The sequence below is a fragment of the Amia ocellicauda genome, chromosome 10 (assembly GCF_036373705.1).
Source record: "Amia ocellicauda isolate fAmiCal2 chromosome 10, fAmiCal2.hap1, whole genome shotgun sequence".
Classification (NCBI taxonomy): Eukaryota; Metazoa; Chordata; class Actinopteri; order Amiiformes; family Amiidae; genus Amia; species Amia ocellicauda.
In genome coordinates this window covers 9,995,123-10,013,976 of record NC_089859.1, presented here as the reverse complement: position 1 = coordinate 10,013,976, position 18,854 = coordinate 9,995,123, and the positions used below count along the sequence as shown (strand labels likewise).

Below are 18,854 nucleotides of genomic sequence, written 5' to 3'. Positions count from 1 at the left end.
GTAAAATTCCAGTACAATTTCACTATAGTTCTTGAAAATTCAATCTATCTAAATATACACAAAGGTTTATGCTAGTTTACAGCACTGTATTAAAAGAAGGCTCTAAAAATAAGTTCACTGATATTTTTAACTGTACTCCACTGTAAAGGCAATTTACATGGACTTTCATTCTCCTGAAATAACATGTCTTCACCCTCTCTAGGTATGCAGTTTCAATGGCACGTAAAATCGGGGCTAGAGTTTATGCCCTTCCTGATGACCTGGTGGAAGTGAAACCCAAGATGGTGATGACAGTGTTTGCGTGCTTGATGGGAAGGGGAATGAAGAAGGTGTAACCTGCACAATCTATTGCTGCAAGCAAACGTCTCACCCATAAGCCATTTGCTGGTTAAAAGGCTTTTGGTTAAGGAATTAATACAGCCATCATTTACAATATCAACAGACATTTCTGAAGAGTTTTGCTTGGCAAGACTGGAATTGTAATAGGGTGCTTGGGGATAAGGGGCTTGGATAATACAAAAGAAAAAAAATACAGAAAACAAAATAAAGGAAAAAAGAGAGAATGAATAGACCAGTATCTTTCCCCCAGATAGGTTTGGTCTGCTAAGGTACACATTGAAATGCATTCATATTTAAATATGCAACATGTCTTTGTATGCAAATATGCCCATGTATGTCAATTCAAGGCACGGAAGCAACCTTGTATATTTTATGATATCCATATTTGTTTATCTGGGTTACAATGTTGATGCAGGTTTGTAGTTTGCAGTTAAACACTTGAAGGCTCGGGGTGTTCTATTTTAGTAGACTGTACATCTCAATCAGATGCTTTGGAATAGAAACAGGGCTCCATGAATGCAGTATTGCTATTATGCAGTGCTTTTGTGGCTTTTTGTACCATTGAAATGGATGCTTATTTTCCTATTTTTTTATACTTATCTAGTTTACCAAAAAAAAAACATCCATAAATCCATTCCAGGTAGAAGCTTTAATACATTCCATAGTTATGAACGCATTTTAGAATGTATCTGTATGCTCAGACGTGCTTTTTACATTTAAAAAGAAATAAATAAATAGAACTATGCATGAACGGATCTCTGCATTTTTATGTAAAACCATATCCATTCTAAAACCTAAAAAAGCTTTTATGCTGGAGAAAAATACCGTAGATCCAGGGGGTGGGGGGAAAAAAGTCACTACCATAAATGAGTTATTTTTAAAAATGTGAAGAATTGTCACCACTGGGTTCAACATTCTTGGGAAATAAATAAAATAAAAGGTTTGGTTGTATTATGCTTTGTAATCTCTACATAAATCTTTATCTGATGAAGCCAATATAATGTAACAAACTGTAACTGGGTGACAACTGGTTGACCTAAAATAAAATCTCTATTTACAGCATATCGGAGTATCATTCCATTTGTGTAAACCTGACACTTTGTGGGATTTTTTTTAATTTATTTTTTGATGCACCATGTTGATAATGCTGACAAGAACACGAGGCAAATAATATCAACAGACAAATAATATACATAAAATCTATAAATAAACATGGAAATGTAAAATGTGGCTGCTGTAACGTGGGTGGGTGGTAAAGGCAAATAATTGCACAACCCATCATTCACAAAATGAGAATTCAGTCTGTTAATGTGTACCTCATGCATTGAGCATAATCTCCTCTTTGTTAAGAGATATGGAAATATAGATTTTTATGTAGTGCTCTTATTTAAGCAAAATTAAAAAAAAGGCTTTGGATTGTCTTCTAGTCATAAATAACTCTCTGGTTACTTGTTTACATTCAATTCAGTGGAAACAGTTAATTCCAGAACCTATATTTGGTTTACTACCTGAACAATTCTGTCATTCTTTTGACAAAAGTAAAATCTATTTGTTACTTTAAAAAGCATGCACTTGACAATACAAGGTATGATGTTGCCTGTTCTGAATATGTCAAGTCACTGTTGGCATTCATCTTCAACATGTATTATTGTAGGATACCCCTTTTACACTCCACCCAGGTAAAAAACAAAAACTGCTGCATTTACAATATAAACTGATAGGAAGGAGTTTTGATTTTAGACCATATGAAATTACATGAAAGTGCATTCTGAAGAGGAAAAAAATTCAACATCTTTCCCACAAGTCATCTTGCTGTTTATCTTGACTTGATTTAAAGTTCAAGGTGGTGTATGAAAATTCAAATTCACAAAATGTGTTTATATGCACACTGCACTGCTATATTTGTCTAAAGAAAAGAAGAGAGTTCAAAGAAGATTAATTTCGATTGAAGTTATCAAATTTTTCTATGTATTAAGCAAGTGCCCTAATAACCTTCAGAGCAGTTCTTTGGCATTTTCACAAAACCAATGGAAATACCTAAAGTCAAGTCTACAAATGCAAGGTCATATTATTCTACTAACAATGGTTTTATATATATATATATATATTAATGAGACCTTCCATTCCATCCATTCACTGTTTATAAATCCCTCTTGCAAAACCCCACATGCAAAATTGACAATTCTAAATGTACCAACAATGTACATACACCAAAACAAAAATATACGTTTTTATAGTTACAAATGCATATATATTGGGACAGATTTGATAACTGGTAACCACTGGGTTGTTTTTAATCCAATTCCAATCCAATTCTACAGCTGGGATATAAAAATATTAGAATTACAGGACTGGGACTGGCTGCATTGAATTGAGGTGAGACTGGAATTGAAGAAAAGGATCTGCCCCCCACTCTGACTGGTGAAGAAGAGAAAAGACTTCCTCAGACCTGGAAATACCAGTATGCTAAGAAAGGGCAATGTGTATTGCAAGTTACTATCTGTTTGGAGAGGTTTGCATTTTGCTCAAAATTAGGAGCTGTGCTGTTAATACCTTAAGAATTCTCACTTTATTTCCTCTATAGCCTAAAGTAGAGCTATTGATCAGGATTACTACGTTATCAGTATAAAGAAAATAATTGTATTTAATGTTTTTATTTTGTAAGTCGCCTTGGACAGATACATAATAATAATAATAATTGTAGAATAATGCTAGACAATCAAAACACGTGGGCCTACAACAAGCACGGTGCACACTACGCAAAAGTATATGTCTGTCTGCCCATTTATACAATATTTATTTGTGATGGTGGTATTTTAAAACAAAAAACACATTGTCATATTCGCGGAGGTCCACCTTTTCCACGAAACATTTCTGCGATAAACGCATCCCTGCCAGAAAGACAAATACTGAAAACAGGTTAAAATAGCAAACCCCACTTCCACCATGTACACAACAGAGTGCATTCTGGGAAGCTACACTTCTAGTGGTCATTGGGTAGCACAGAGAGTGACGTCACGTTACGCCGTTCGTACATTTCAGTCAACTCAACATGGCGGATCAATAACAAACCTCTTGTGCTTTCACAACATTTGGGTTACAAATCTGTAAGTTGCATGTCGGATCTTTCTTTTAGTGGTATACGGTGATTGTGTGATGGTGCATAAGGCATCTAGTTTTAACACTGAAATGCAGATGCCAGCGGGGAGACGTGTATTCCTGCCCAGTACCTACAGAAAGGGAAGGGGTGGGGGCGCACTAAGGAAAATTTAACCTAGATGCTTCTCCACGATATATATTATCAATCTCTTTTATTTTTATAACCACTATATTGTGTTTTATTCTGTTTTGTATGCATGCAAACGTACGCAGATGTCCTATATCCAGAATGCTTTATTTGCTGTTCGGGAGCCCGCTGGTTGAAATTGTATAAATGCAAGATGTAGATATTTGGATTTAAGTGAAATATGACACGTCGTAGAGTCCGCATTTAAAACAATAATCTTCGGTTTTTACATTATATTTTAAAAGCCTCCGATTGAGTTGTTTTCACGTGTGTGTTTTTTTATGTGCTTCCGGTTTACAGTATCACACAGGCGATGGAGCAGCAGCCTTGCTGGGGAAGGTTGAACGTACGAATAACATGCGTTTAGGCTCCTCGTTGGGATACGGTGGTAAAATCCCAGATTTAAATAACAATATTGTTGATTATAATGAACGACTTTATTTTATCCGGACGTGTGAAAGCAACTCGGGACAGTTAACGCGCATTTAGCAATAGAGCGGATCGTAGAAAACGTGGACATCCATTCTAACATGACAAAATGCATCATTACTCAGGCAAGTGGGCTATTCTGGGTCTCTAATACATCAAATCACAGGATCCTATTTGAAGGTGAATTAATTACAATTCTAAGCTCTCCTGCATAACAAATGTTTTTTTATTATTATTTTATTGAATGTGCCATTATTCAGAAGAAAAGCCCCCTTAAAATTACTTGAAGGCATACAGTGCTGTCGTTTGAATGCACAGCAGAATGTAATGTATATCAATGTAAGTTGTAACACATGTACATCTGCAATATTTTTTCTTCTCTGCTATAACGTCTAAAGCAGGATTGAATCAAGTCACTACAAACAGTAGCACCTCCGTTTGCAAACACATGAATCTTTGCTTGCATGTTTGTAATAAAACTGTACTGTAAATTGACTTCAGATTAAGGTGGTTTACTCAGTCACAGTACTGACACCTGGTTGGTAGATTGAAAGATACACCTGTCTATTTTATGTGGTGATAGTTTCACACTCTTAAACATAATCATTATGCTATAAAACATGAATTTAATCATTCATATTTGAAAGGTTTTAATATAGCAATGACACAAAGAATACGTGTTTAATACAATATCCCCATCATGATATCATGATATTTCCAGCCTCTGACATTAGCCATTTGACTTATGTGTTCTTTAACATTTCTTGCAGCTGGAACATGGCAGACAGAAAAGTGAAATCTTTAGGTGCTAAAAGGACATTAACTAAAAAAGAACAAGAGGAACTAAAGAAAAAGGTAAAATTGAATTAAAATCAGCTTTCTTCTGTACTCTTTCATATCATTTACCAAAATCACTGCAATTTAGAAGGTGCCATACAGTAACACATGATATTGTACTCCATTTGCAATTCTCAGTGATTGCTGGCAGTAATTTAAAAGTTTGGAATGATATATTGAAAGTAGATTAATAATAGTCTGCCTTTTCTGAGCACTAGGAATCTGTGCATTTAAAGAACCATGTAAGATATGGTCGATTGGCCAATATTTTAAAGAGAATTTAAATCTGTAGTTGTGTAGCACCTTATTATTGCTCTTCTATTGCCAAGTTATGAACAATAAATCCTGTATTGAAATGCTTGCTTCATGTTAATCCTATTTAATATTGCGGTTAAGAGTTTTAATTTAAAGCACAACAGTATATGTATAATTTTGTATTCACTGCAGCTCATGTGACTTTGAATATGTCTCTCATTTGCAGGAAGAAGAAAAAGCTGCTGAAGTTTTTGAAGAGTTTTTGGCATCTTTCGACAGCAATGATAAGAGTGGGGTGAAGACCTTTGTCCGAGGTGGCATTGTAAATGCGACTAAAGGTACGGTGGTTCACAACTTGCACAAAGTGAACTTTGCTGTTTTCAGCTGGTATTTGTCTGTTCATTTTCCCACTCTTTAAATGTATTGTTTTACCCTTTTTGTTTTCTGTAATGAAATGTGTGAAGTAACCTTGGAACTGTGTTGTTGTTTTTTTTTCTTTCCAGAGGAAGAGGCAGCAGAAATAAAGAAGAATAAAGTTTACCGACCAGCTACAAAATTTGCACCAGTGCCACAGAATGTTTTATCAACGTCTCCATCTTCTGATATTAAGAAGCCAGTGTGTATACCAGCTTTCAATCTTTTCTATACTAATGAATATAACTATACACAAATACTTCCAGTGCTTGGTCTAATCACAGAAATAGGTCCTTCAAAATGGTAAAAAATAAACGTTTGTAAAGAAAATGGAAAATAGCTGATTTGCTTTCTCTCTCTCTCTCTTTCTCTTTCTATTTCTCTCTCCCCCCCCCCCCCCCAATGCCTCTGATAATTCTTAGGCTTAACAAGTGTCCTTCTGAATTCACAGATCTTTAAAAAGAAAGCCGAAGGAAAGAAGAAAAGTAATCTCGAACTGTTCAAAGAAGAGCTAAAGCAGTAGGTTTTTATTCGATCAAAATGATATGTTGAAGTGGTATTTAATTTTATAACATTTGCAGTCTTATAACGTGACTTTCTTTTAGGATACAGGAAGAACGGGAGGAGAGATACAAAAGGAAAAAGCTGACAAACGAGCCCGGTGGTTATGGAGACATTGACACACCGCAGTCCCGGCGGTCATGTGAGTGCAGTTCTTTAACTCTTTGAGAACTTTATAATAAAATCGGCAGTCGCAGTTATAATAGTGTCTAATTGTGAAAATATTCAAACACTTTGGAACACAATAAGCAAGTTGAACCATCAACCATGAATCAACTGCTCATTTAAATACAAACATTTATAGCTTAGACACTATAATTTGTGTAGTACAATATAAACCAATCACTTCCTTTTGTCTTCTAGTGTTTGACGATGATGCAGGAGTACCACAGACAACTAATTTGTACATTGGATGCATTAACCCAAAGGTAATCCTCATGGATATTTTTAACGTATTTCTTGATGCAGAAAATGAATTATTTCTAGCAGAAACAGATTTAAAAAAAAAGTGTGTATATATATATATATATATACAGTGAGGGAAATAAGTATTTGATCCTCTGCTGATTTTGTACGTTTGCCCACTGACAAAGAAATGATCAGTCTATAATTTTAATGGTAGGTGTATTTTAACAGTGAGAGACAGAATAACAACAAAAAAATCCAGAAAAACGCATTTCAAAAAAGTTATAAATTGATTTGCATGTTAATGAGGGAAATAAGTATTTGACCCCTTCGACTTAGTACTTGGTGGCAAAACCCTTGTTGGCAATCACAGAGGTCAGACGTTTCTTGTAGTTGGCCACCAGGTTTGCACACATCTCAGGAGGGATTTTGTCCCACTCCTCTTTGCAGATCCTCTCCAAGTCATTAAGGTTTCGAGGCTGACGTTTGGCAACTCGAACCTTCAGCTCCCTCCACAGATTTTCTATGGGATTAAGGTCTGGAGACTGGCTAGGCCACTCCAGGACCTTAATGTGCTTCTTCTTGAGCCACTCCTTTGTTGCCTTAACTGTGTGTTTTGGGCCATTGTCATGCTGGAATACCCATCCACGACCCATTTTCAATGCCCTGGCTGAGGGAAGGAGGTTCTCACCCAAGATTTGACGGTACATGGCCCCGTCCATCGTCCCTTTGATGCGGTGCAGTTGTCCTGTTCCCTTAGCAGAAAAACACCCCCAAAGCATAATGTTTCCACCTCCATGTTTGACGGTGGGGATGGTGTTCTTGGGGTTATTCCTCCTCCTCCAAACACGGCAAGTTGAGTTGATGCCAAATAGCTTGATTTTGGTCTCATCTGACCACAACACTTTCACCCAGTTCTCCTCTGAATCATTCAGATGTTCATTGGCAAACTTCAGACGGGCCTGTACATGTGCTTTCTTGAGCAGGGGGACCTTGCGGGCGCTGCAGGATTTCAGTCCTTCACGGCGTAGTGTGTTACCAATTGTTTTCTTGGTGACTATGGTCCCAGCTGCCTTGAGATCATTAACAAGATCCTCCCGTGTAGTTCTGGGCTGATTCCTCACTGTTCTCATGATCATTGAAACTCCACGAGGTGAGATCTTGCATGGAGCCCCAGACCGAGGGAGACTGACAGTTATTTATTTTTTCTTCCATTTGCGAATAATCGCACCAACTGTTGGCACCTTCTCACCAAGCTGCTTGGCGATGGTCTTGTAGCCCATTCCAGCCTTGTGTAGGTCTACAATCTTGTCCCTGACATCCTTGGACATCTCTTTGGTCTTGGCCATGGTGGAGAGTTTGGAATCTGATTGATTGATTGCTTCTGTGGACAGGTGTCTTTTATACAGGTAACGAGCTGAGATTAGGAGCACTCTCTTAAAGGGCCTCAGCTCGTTACCTGTATAAAAGACACCTGGGAGCCAGAAATCTTGCTGATTGATAGGGGATCAAATACTTCATTTCCCTCATTAACATGCAAATCAATGTATAACTTTTTTTAAATGTGTTTTTCTGGATTTTTTTGTTGTTATTCTGTCTCTCACTGTTAAAATACACCTACCATTAACATTATAGACTGATCATTTCTTTGTCAGTGGGCAAACGTACAAAATCAGCAGGGGATCAAGTACTTTTTTCCCTCACTGTGTGTGTGTGTGTGTGTGTATATATATATATATATATATATCATCATCATCGCCCTATATCGATCCACTGCTGGATGAAGGCCTCCCCAAGAGGTTTCCACTGTTTCAGATCTACAGCTTCTCTTTTCCATGTCACTCATGCAAAGTGTATGATTTAATCTTACCATCTATATATGTATATAATGTTTACGTAATTGTCAGGTACTCTTGGGTATCTGATTACACCAGATCTCATCCTATTTCTATCTTTCCCACATTATGCACAGACCATGATACACATTCTATTTTGACAGCGGTTTCTTCAGTATTTGTTTTTAAATCGTCTTCTTGCATTCTGTGAAGTTGAGACATTTCTGTGTTATTATTTCAAGCTTGTAGATGAATTATTTCAAGCTTGTCATCATATAAACACACTGCAGGGATTTATAATGGTTCTGTATCCTTTTCTCAGTGGCAGGGGAATAAACTGTCAGGGTATCTTAAGCTTAACCATATAATCACTGCTATCCACTACTCAAAACAGTTGGTCTCATGTGTCTTTTGATTTAAATTATTCAATTTAAAATGTTTGTATTTATTCTCCAGATGAATGAGGAAATGCTTTGTAAAGAATTTGGCAAGTATGGTCCTTTAGCCAGTGTGAAAATTATGTGGCCGCGGACGGATGAGGAGAGAACCCGGGTCACAAATCGAGGGTTTGTGGCTTTCATGAACCGCAAAGATGCAGAGAGAGCATTGCAAGCACTCGATGGTAAGTTTGATGAAGATCAACCAAGATTTACTTTTCAAATGTTGACCTGAATAATCTTAGCATTGTGCTTTGTTGCTAATGCTAGTGATATGATATCTACCATGATCTGTCTATATCTATCTCTGGCTTTCTCGTATTTGTTTCACACACACACTCTACTCATGGCTCACAAACTCCCATCTTTCCCTGCAGGAAAAACAGTCATGGGTTTTGAAATGAAACTGGGCTGGGGAAAAGCAGTCCGGATTCCTCCACAACCCCTGTACACTCCCATCGGCGTGCTTAAAATGTCCACGCCCCCCCCTCCGTCTGGTTTGCCCTTCAATGCCCAGCCTCGAGAGCGGTTTAGAAACCAGGACTTTTCTAAACCATACAGTAGATCCAAGGAGGAATTTGAGAAGGTAATGCTTCCCAATTACAAAAAAAAAATTAGGTGTTTGCATGTTTGGTCTTGATTGTTTCTTTTTCTTTTTTAGTTCTAGATTAGGGGTCAGGGGAGATGTTACTTATATTGGTATAATTTGAAGAAGATCAACAGAATTGTTACAGAAGTTTACTACTATTTCTGCTTAAAACAGTTCACTTGCTTACTTCTGGAAGAAATGTTAATTACATATTTAGACTGCAGATTTATGTAGCATTTGTTACGTTTTCCGTTATTTACTGATTGTGGTGTTTTTATTTTAGTGAAACTATATATATATATATATATAGATATATATATAGATATATATAGATATATATTAAGTTATTCTGTCTTGATGCTGTATATATCCTGCAGTGTTTCACCTGTATATACTCACTTTCTTTATATTTTTACTATTTGATTTGACTTCACGTACAGACTCTGTCCGAAGCCGTAGTCAAAGTGGTTATCCCAACAGAAAGGTACACTTTCAATCCATTCTTACTACTACTGCTACTACGACTGACCAGCATTCTTACAACACAAAGTTTAGAAGAAAAAGGCCCTGTTTTCAAGTTTACGTGTGTAAAACAGGAAGCACCCCAGTCCTACGAGCAAATCAGCCAAGAGCTGACTGATAAGGAAGGTATTAATGGCTAAATATGAAATCCTAAAGCCCTACTTTTTCTTCACGAGTTTTTCATCTTTAAATAGATGTTTTGTGCTTTACTATCATGGACGTTAACTAAGTTTAAAACCTTTTTGAATATATATGTATATTTACGTGTGTGTGAGAGAGAGTGTATGTATGTGTGTGTGTGTGTGTGTATATATATATATATAATATATAAAACTTGCTCAGAGAATTGGGGACTTCTGCTAATAAGGAATAGGATCTGCTGCACATTGTGCCTTTGTCAAATGGTATAAGATCCACTGGAGTCAACATCTTTGCTGCCGTGGTTGTCAATCTCATGCATATAAGGGAAAACAAAATGTGTTGAATAAGGGCTTTGCCCTGCGTTGCACCTATAAAGGGTAAAATGTAAGGAGATAATTGTTCAAGCAATGTTCTTTAATTTTAAGTTGTAGTGGATTGCGATTGTTGCAATACATTTTATATTAAGTTGGTCCATGCCTTTTCCTTTGGTCTAGCTATGTGCTGTAAGTTGTGCCAGCTAGAAATACTTATATTTTCAAGTCTTTTTCAATTGAAGTTGGTTGAAAGCTTATTTGCAGAGTCATTTCTTTGTCGGAAAGTAATTGTTGAAGACTACGACCTGAAGGTGTTTTTTGCAGCTTAGATCAAAGCCTGTAGTAGCTAATAGTAGTAAGTAATGCTATTCATAGTAGTTCTTTGTAGTTTTTATTTAGATTTTCTGTGGGATTGAATTTCTGCAATATTGTGTGACATGGCACTGGTTTCAGAAACACTGCATGAGCCCTTGCAGCTCTTAAACTGTGCTTAAAGCAAATCTCTCTAGATTTCTTCAGCCAAGAGTTTCATTTATGACTGCAGCATTGTACAAATTTTACACTTTAGCAACCAGCGTAGCCTCAGTCTGTCTGATTCATGCAGTTTGAAGAAATAGTGATGTGAAGGCCAGAGGACCCAATCTGTGGAAGGTATTAATATTCTCTCTATTTCTCTTTTTTTCCTAGGAACCTTTTAGGCCTTATCCATAGAATGATTGAATTTGTGGTGCGTGAAGGACCCATGTTTGAAGCTATTATTATGAGCAGGGAAAAGAATAATCCTGACTTCAGGTGAGGAGTTATGGTATATGCATTTTTCTGTCTTTGTGTCGTCTGAATTACAGTTGTTCATTACTTTTCTCAATTGTTTCAGATTCCTGTTTGAAAATAAGAGTCAAGAACATGTCTATTACCGGTGGAAGCTTTACTCAATTCTCCAGGTGAGTTCTCTCTACGGTTGTAGTTGAGAGAGTAAAGAGGTTCCTGCCCAAAACATCTACACCGCATATTGTAAAGTCACATATGGTATTAAATAGAATATTTCACTCAACACTACTAGACATGATAGGCCAAGTCACATCATTTTATAAAACAAAATCTCTGCATAAGCCAGAATACATATTTGGTTAATTTAAATACAATTTGTATTCATGTAATACACTATCAATCAAAACCTTTTATTACCAGGTGGTATAATGGAAGGCAAATTCTTATTTATAGTTCAGATAATAAAGAAACTTGCACTAGATAGCTAATGCAATAAAACTATGATGCAGTTAGTCATGTTGGTTAATTAAAAAAACAAATAGATCATGCAGTTTATAGGGGGATTATTGTTTTAATCTTAAGAATAGAAAGCAGTGGAACTAAATGATCAACAGGAAAGCAAGGGAAGTTATATATAAATGAGGTAAAGATTGTTTTAGACCGTGACTTGACTGGTTATATATATATGTGTGTGTGTGTGTGTGTGTATGTGAGTACATTTTTTAAACCGAGCCTTAGCTGACACTTCCTTTCTCTCCTCCAGGGAGAGCCCCCGAATGAGTGGAGGACAGCAGACTTCCGAATGTTTCGAGGGGGCTCGATATGGAGACCGCCCCTGTTAAAACCTTACCTCCATGGAGATGAAGATGAGAGGGAAGAGCCTTCATCTCCTTCCCAGGAGGAGGAACTGAAGAAGGGCCAGCTGAAGGCAGAGTAAGATCTTAATATTGTTTTATGCTTTAGATGGGTGGTGTTTTTGAAATTTACATGAAAGCCCAATAGATGCATCTCAACCAGATTTTCCAAAGCGCTACGGGTGTACAAATGAATTCCTATGCATTTCTATTTTCCCCACAGACACAGGGACAGGCTGGAAAATATCCTGAGAGCTCTGTCCCCACGGAAAGAGGACATCGGCGACGCCATGGTCTTCTGTCTGGAGCGAGCCGAGGCGGCCGAGGAGGTGGTGGGCTGCATTGCGGAGTCGCTGTCCATCCTTCAGACCCCGCTGCAAAAAAAGGTAACAAGTTCCAACAACCACCCTAATGTATCGCTAGGAAATTGGCATCCTTGTAAATAGTGCACTTTCACAACCCAGAGAGAACTCATAATTTCAGGACGTCTTAACTGAAATGTGAGGACTGTAATTCATATTTCCTAACGTCTGTTTGTAAAGGTTTTGAAATGATCCTCTAGAGAGTTTAAATACACAATTTGGTTTGGAATAAGAAGTTATCAAGTAATAATTAACTACAGAGAGCATTGTGCTTTTCTATTCTTTTTGTCACTGATTGCATTGTCTTTTTATTTCCACAGATTGCTAGATTATATTTGGTTTCAGATATTTTATATAATTCTTGTGCTAAAGTTGCCAACGCATCATACTACAGAAAATAGTAAGTCCTTTTTTTTTTTTTTTTTTTAGTTTTTTGTGTAGTAGATTTAAAAACATTTAATGGTTTTATTTTATCAGTTTAATTTTGAATGTTAAATATTATTTTAAGAACTTGACAGCTTTTTCTTTTGCTATTAACTTTGTATTTGTTTTAATTGATCAAATTCCACATACATTTGTGACAGTTTTAAAAGATTTAAATTGGATAATGCAACCTTTTTTTCTCTGTAAATGGAAAGCTCCATGTATAGACACTGTTACATACTGTTATTTTGCACAAGACCCTAAAACAATGTTCTTTGGTTTAGTTTTGAAGCGAGGCTTCCTCAGATATTTGGTGATATTAGTGAGGCGTACCGAAACATACAGGCAAGACTTCAAGCTGAGCAATTCAAGGTAAGATGCATTGATTGAGTAGCTGTAATAATGATGCTGTTTTTAATATTGTGGATATAGTCAGTACCATGTTTTAAAAACTTTGCACGTATGTGTACAAAGTGCATTTCAAGGTGTACATGCTTCTGACATCAAAACTATGGATAACTAGTAATACAAAAGGCATGCAAACAAGCACATTTTCTTAAGATTAAACCATATTCACTGAAGCTGTTAAAATTCACATGCTTACAAGTATTTGGTATAGGTAAACTGAATTGCAGTTCTAGGACAAAATACTGTCCTTTTGAAAGCGATGCATTACATTTTATGACCCAATATTTGTTTCATATAGAGATGTGAATTAAATAAATCATGGAACCAGTTTTCTCATGGACTTCCACACTTTTGTGATTCTCCATTCAGTTTGGTGGCTGATGATTAATAGTGGTCAATTGATTTATATTAATAAACTTGAGTAGCTGGGTTGACAAATTGAAAGATCATTCTGCTCTTTCTCCTTATTTGAATAGCAAAAGATAATGTCCTGCTTCAGGGCCTGGGAGGACTGGGCCATCTACCCAGAATCGTATCTCATTCAGCTGCAGAATATTTTCCTTGGTCTTGTGAAGGCTGGAGAAGAAGTATTAGACAGACCTGAGGTGAGTTATAGTATCATAATACCATTTCACTCTCATGTAAAACAACCCAATGATTATTCGTTTCTTAAAATACCCTGTTCTTCAGCTTCCTTGTGATGGCTCAAAATTAGTTCAGTTGATGGAAGTGAGGAGGGTTGGCTGGCTGTTCTTGGTCTTGGTGGGTGTTTTATAAAGCTCATGTCTTGGTCTCAGTCTCCAGACCTGGATGGTGCTCCTCTTGAGGATGTGGACGGCATCCCACTGGAGAATGTGGACGGCTCTCCCATGCCCAACCTGCCCTGGGACCCGGCCTCGCTGGATGGGGCTCCAGTCGATGACATCGACGGGATTCCTCTCGCCGCTTCATTGGACGATATTGATGGAATGCCTTGTAGGTTAATCTGTTTTTTAAGAGAGGGTTAATCAGTGTGTGCAGTCTGGCTGTTGGTGCATTGTAAGCCATTTTGTTCATAAATTTCAGTTCATCACAGCATTCTTGTCACTTCCCATTATATCTGTTTAGAAATTGGTTTAAATTGATAATTGCATTCCTTTCAGAGCAGCAATTACATGTTGTGACTGTTATTGTGTGGGTGTTCTTGGCCTGACTTCACGCATTGTTACAAAAGAAATGCCTTACTTTTGGCAAAGCATTTTTTATATAACATACATTTTATTATATATAATGTTTAGTTTCTCGAAGTGACCATGGATTACTGTGCAGTTCTGATTACTTTTAATGCTTGTAATGATGCTTCCTTCATGCAGCATGTGTTATATTTATGGGAGAAGTGTATACATATTATTAATTATGGACTTTTTTGGTTTTCAGTGCAAGAAGCTTCAATTTCAAATAAAGAGAAAATGCTGCCTCTCGCCAGAGTTGCTCTTTCAAAATGGGAAATTGTCGAAGATGTCGAGGTTATTCCACCAGGTGAGGTGAAATCTACTGTTATCACTGTGTTTTGCAAGGTGTAATGTGTGGATTTGTGCCTTACCTAATTATTCAAAACAATGCTTAAAATGGCAGCATCCCCATGCCTTTAAAGCTTTTGAATTACTTAAGTGTGATCTATTCTGTTTCACTTTATATATTCTCACACAAACCCAAAACTTGAATAAGTTGTAGTACGCCATTTTCAGTCTTCAATAAAATCACTCTGAAATTGAGAACTAATTTTTGAAACTGATTGTTCTAGTTCTATAAAGCTAATACATTCAGGTAACAAGCTAAGATAGAATTTGCATTTAGAAACCATATGGCTTTTTGCACCGGTGCAAAGATGTCTAATATTTCTGACTGCTTTACCAACAGTGAACACCGAATCAAAATGGGATCTACTTGAAGATCAAGACATAGAAGATGAAATGAATGTTGGGTAAGACTTTCCCGATACTTTTGCACACATTACACTGTAGTCAACGAAAGGAACTGGGTGGATCGGATAAGTCAGTTTTCTGTGTTTGAAATGAAATCCAAATATTTCACCTTCTATTTTTAAATATCTGATAACAGAATTGCCTCAGGCTTACAACATATACATGTTTATTGTTCACTTACACTATTGTAAATATAGAAGATGAGGGTGTATGTTGCCATGTTTCATCCCTCCTTCACCTACAGCCAGGAGAGAAAGGAAGAAGCTGGGGATTCGGAGGAGGACAGTAGTGATGTCGACTCCTCCAGCCCTTCCAAGTTTGATGCGGGCGACTTAAAAACTTCACTAAGCAACTTTGACCTGTCGGAGGCAAAGCGAGCCAAACTACGGGAGCTAGAGGTGAGTGACATTAAAGACTAATTAGTATCTTTTAATGTATTATTGTAGATAACAGGCAGTTTTTTTTTTTTAGTTACGTTTCTACAAGGAAGCGATCGGGAGAATACATTATTAAAGTATAATTGTCCATAGTATACTATACTTATGTTTGTAAGTACAAAGACCACAATTTGTTTGTATAACAATTCAAATTAGACATTATAGCACAAATATATTGGGTGTGTAAGTATGCTGTTAGCAACACTGGAGGAATAAGTTTTGTGATTATTTTCAATGCTATGTTGTGTGATGTCATTACAGTTAAAGGTTATGAAATTTCAAGACGAGCTAGAGTCTGGGAAGAGACCCAAGAAATCGGGCATGTCCGTTCAGCAACAAGTAGAGCACTACAGAAATAAACTTTTACAGAAGGTAGGCCTTTTTGCATTGCAGTGTCACTGTCACAGTCTAGTTGTAGAAATAATCGGTTTGACATCTGAACCCGTCATGCACCACACCACCCCTGTGCAGTGTGATTATTGGGAACTGGAAATAAATGTATGAGGACGGTGACTTTGGATTGAGCTTCAAACCTTCAGTGCGGTTCCCTGCTGTTCTGCATGCTGATCTCCTGTCGTATCTTTTAGGAGTGCGAGAAGGATGAGCAGGAGAGGAGGGACAAGATTGTGCAGAAACCCAAAGAGAGGAATAAAAAAGAGGAGAAGAAGGACAAGGTCGAAGAAAGGATCAAAACAAAAGAGAAGGACAAGAGGAGAAGTAAGGATGTGAATCCAGATCGAGAGCGGAACCGGGGGCGAAGCAAAGAGGAGGACGAGGAGAAAAGCAGAGACCGCACGGACCGATACAGAGGAGGCAGCTACTCGTCACCCTCAAAGTAAGATGAGATCCCTGCCTTACTGTCTACATTATGCACACGCAGAAATTCAGCTGCTGGGGCTTCTTACAGTGGGGAGATGTGGCATTTGAACATGTTTTTCTCCACAAGAGGGCATATGAGATTCACAAAGCAGACATCTCTTTTTAAAACTGCAGCAGACTAACCCCACGGTGCTCTAGATTTCTACACCAGCTGAGATCTGTTGTGTTTGTGAGGAAATTCAGTTTCCCAGCTCTGATTATTCTTAGCGAGAATAGTCTCTGTGCTTCCCGATGTTAAGTCAACAGTAATGGGTAATGCAGCACCTTTATGCCCTTAGAGAACTATCAAATTAAAACTTGTTATATATTTGTTTTTAGTTGAAAATTAAAGGCATTTACTAAATTTGTTTTTGTGGACTAATGTAAAGTAATGATGAGTCAATTTAACGATGCAAAGTGTTTGCAGTTTAAGAATTAATACCTCACTTATGTTTCTGTTCCTGAGCATATTTATCAGTCACCTAATTCTTTTTTTTTTTTTTCCTTTTCTTTTTTAAGAACAAAATCAAAGTCCCCTAAAAAGTCAAAACGGTCTCGTTCGCCCTCGCCCAGCAGAAGGTCGTGGAGGTCGAGCTCCAGGTCACCTCACCGCTCTCACAAAAAGTCAAAGAAGAGCAAACACTGACCCCCCACACCCCCGAGACGGCCACCTGCTGTGCATAAACTGCTCTTTCCACTTCTTTTAGTGACTGGAACATCACTTGTTTTCTAATATACGTGTACGGTTTCCTGTCCTTCAGTATATACATTTTTGTTTTTTTTGTTCTGTCACCCCATGCTTTAACTGATTTGAGTCAAGGTTTGGTACATTTTGTAAATGAGTTTTGAAAATTGTAAAAACAAAAAAAAACACTTTCTTTTGTGGTTGTTTTCTTTTCTTTTTTTTTAATCCCTGTCTAAATCTTGCTGAAAATTGCAAGACTGTCCATACTTTACAATAAATGACTCTTGGTGATGTCAGCTGCCTCTGAGAGAGCTTAAATCAGACGTGTTGTCTTTACATTACAAGCCTTCACGATCATTGATCTGAACATGCTATGATCTGAGGCTCTTATCTGTCTAATACATTCTTGAAATAATTCAAACCCCAGACCTGTCTTGATTTGGTGCTTTTATCATCTCAGTCACTTCTTCGAGGCGTATCAATAGTAAATGGGTTGGCAATAGCAATAACTTTGTGGTCACCTAAACTGCTCCTTTTTATGTATCCTTGACTTAATAACACCAAGGTGATCCAAAACTGTTTTTGTAATATTAATACTAATCTCCTTCAATTCATGTTTGTTGGTAGCTTGTTAAAATGCAAATTAAGGGTGCTCTGTCAGCATGTATTTTGTCAGGTGTTGTCCCAAAATATGATCTACTCAATCCCTGTGCATTTAAAAGCTGAATACTTTTTTTCTATATCCTCCCCAGACAATAAAATAGTTGTTGCCCAGAACCGTTTCAAATGCGTCCAGGAGCTGACCTAGATCCGTGTACCACATCTGAGCCCGTGCCAATCTGCAGAAAGACCTCCATCTTCTGTCCCAAATGTGGCTACCGGATTTTGGCCAGAACACAGACACGTGGGACAGTGCTGGTCAAGTTCCGGCAGGCTCATAAATATTTTACGGCCCAGTACTGGCCTAATTCTGATTTAAGCTTTTATATATATGCCCCTTTTATATACCCCTAATCTGACCCAAATCCATTCCAATACCACAATTTCACAGTACCTATATCACTCCTTATATATCTGTGGCATAATGTATTGTTGTTAATATTATGTAACTGAGCAGATACCATTACCCAAGAAGACAATTTGCATGTTTTAAGAAGAAATTATGTAAAAAACGATTACACATTACAGAGAATAACAAAATAAGGTGTGAAAGAAGATGGGCAAGCTAGGGCATAATCTATTCCAAATAGTGCATTAAGGAGGTGTACAAATTTTAAATTCAGACTGGGATTTTGAAATCTTAATCCAGTAGACATGTAGGTAATGTTACAGTATGTTACATAAATGAGCAATACTTCAACAAAACTTTTTTTTAATTAAAAAATTAACATGAATGTATTGTATACATTTTCTTTTGAAAAAGTTTCAGTTAATAAAATCTACTGCTAGATATTGTATTACAGTATTCATTTTTAAATAAATATAAATACAGAAGTTATACAAATAATAAAGACATTTAACTTAATCTCAGTATACCTAAATTGTCCAGGCATGTTTAAGGAATAATGAGTTCTTTTCCTCATGTTACATCTCTCAGCCACTGTCCCATGTGTTGTGTTCCTACACGTTAGCCTGGGATTGGGGGTCCTGGCCTTACGACCACCACCTCTGTCAGAAGCAAGTTAAACCAGTGAAGCAAGCTTTGACATCTGTTTGTCTGACATTTTGTCC

General features: G+C 37.2%; 2 protein-coding genes across 6 annotated transcripts in view; both read left to right on the top strand.

Moving 5' to 3' along the window:
* The window catches only part of LOC136759850 (plastin-3), a 41,221-nt gene extending 39,820 nt beyond the window's left edge, over nucleotides 1-1,401 (top strand). For all 3 annotated transcript variants that reach the window (XM_066714941.1, XM_066714942.1, XM_066714943.1), the window contains one exon: nucleotides 203-1,401. In XM_066714941.1, the coding sequence (XP_066571038.1) occupies nucleotides 203-335 (133 nt within the window). In that variant the 3' untranslated portion in view covers nucleotides 336-1,401. The remainder of the gene's footprint in view (nucleotides 1-202) is intronic.
* Nucleotides 1,402-3,344: 1,943 nt separating this feature from the next.
* Nucleotides 3,345-17,441, top strand: LOC136759849 (U2 snRNP-associated SURP motif-containing protein). 3 transcript variants are annotated; one of them, XM_066714938.1, is made up of 24 exons: nucleotides 3,345-3,446; nucleotides 4,825-4,909; nucleotides 5,373-5,484; nucleotides 5,650-5,762; nucleotides 6,012-6,079; nucleotides 6,166-6,263; nucleotides 6,485-6,549; nucleotides 8,818-8,983; nucleotides 9,176-9,384; nucleotides 9,828-9,871; nucleotides 11,052-11,156; nucleotides 11,239-11,305; nucleotides 11,896-12,065; nucleotides 12,210-12,372; nucleotides 12,669-12,748; nucleotides 13,056-13,143; nucleotides 13,656-13,784; nucleotides 13,977-14,154; nucleotides 14,596-14,697; nucleotides 15,079-15,142; nucleotides 15,388-15,541; nucleotides 15,842-15,952; nucleotides 16,168-16,415; nucleotides 16,958-17,441. In XM_066714938.1, exons 2-24 carry the CDS (start codon nucleotides 4,832-4,834, stop codon nucleotides 17,082-17,084), a joined length of 2,739 nt encoding a protein of 912 aa, XP_066571035.1. In that variant the 5' UTR covers nucleotides 3,345-3,446; nucleotides 4,825-4,831; the 3' UTR covers nucleotides 17,085-17,441. The 3 variants fall into 3 exon arrangements, with proteins under 3 accessions (XP_066571035.1, XP_066571037.1, XP_066571036.1); XM_066714939.1 differs by lacking the exon at nucleotides 3,345-3,446 and adding an exon at nucleotides 3,961-4,234; XM_066714940.1 differs by lacking the exon at nucleotides 15,842-15,952.
* The last annotated feature ends 1,413 nt before the right edge of the window (nucleotides 17,442-18,854 follow it).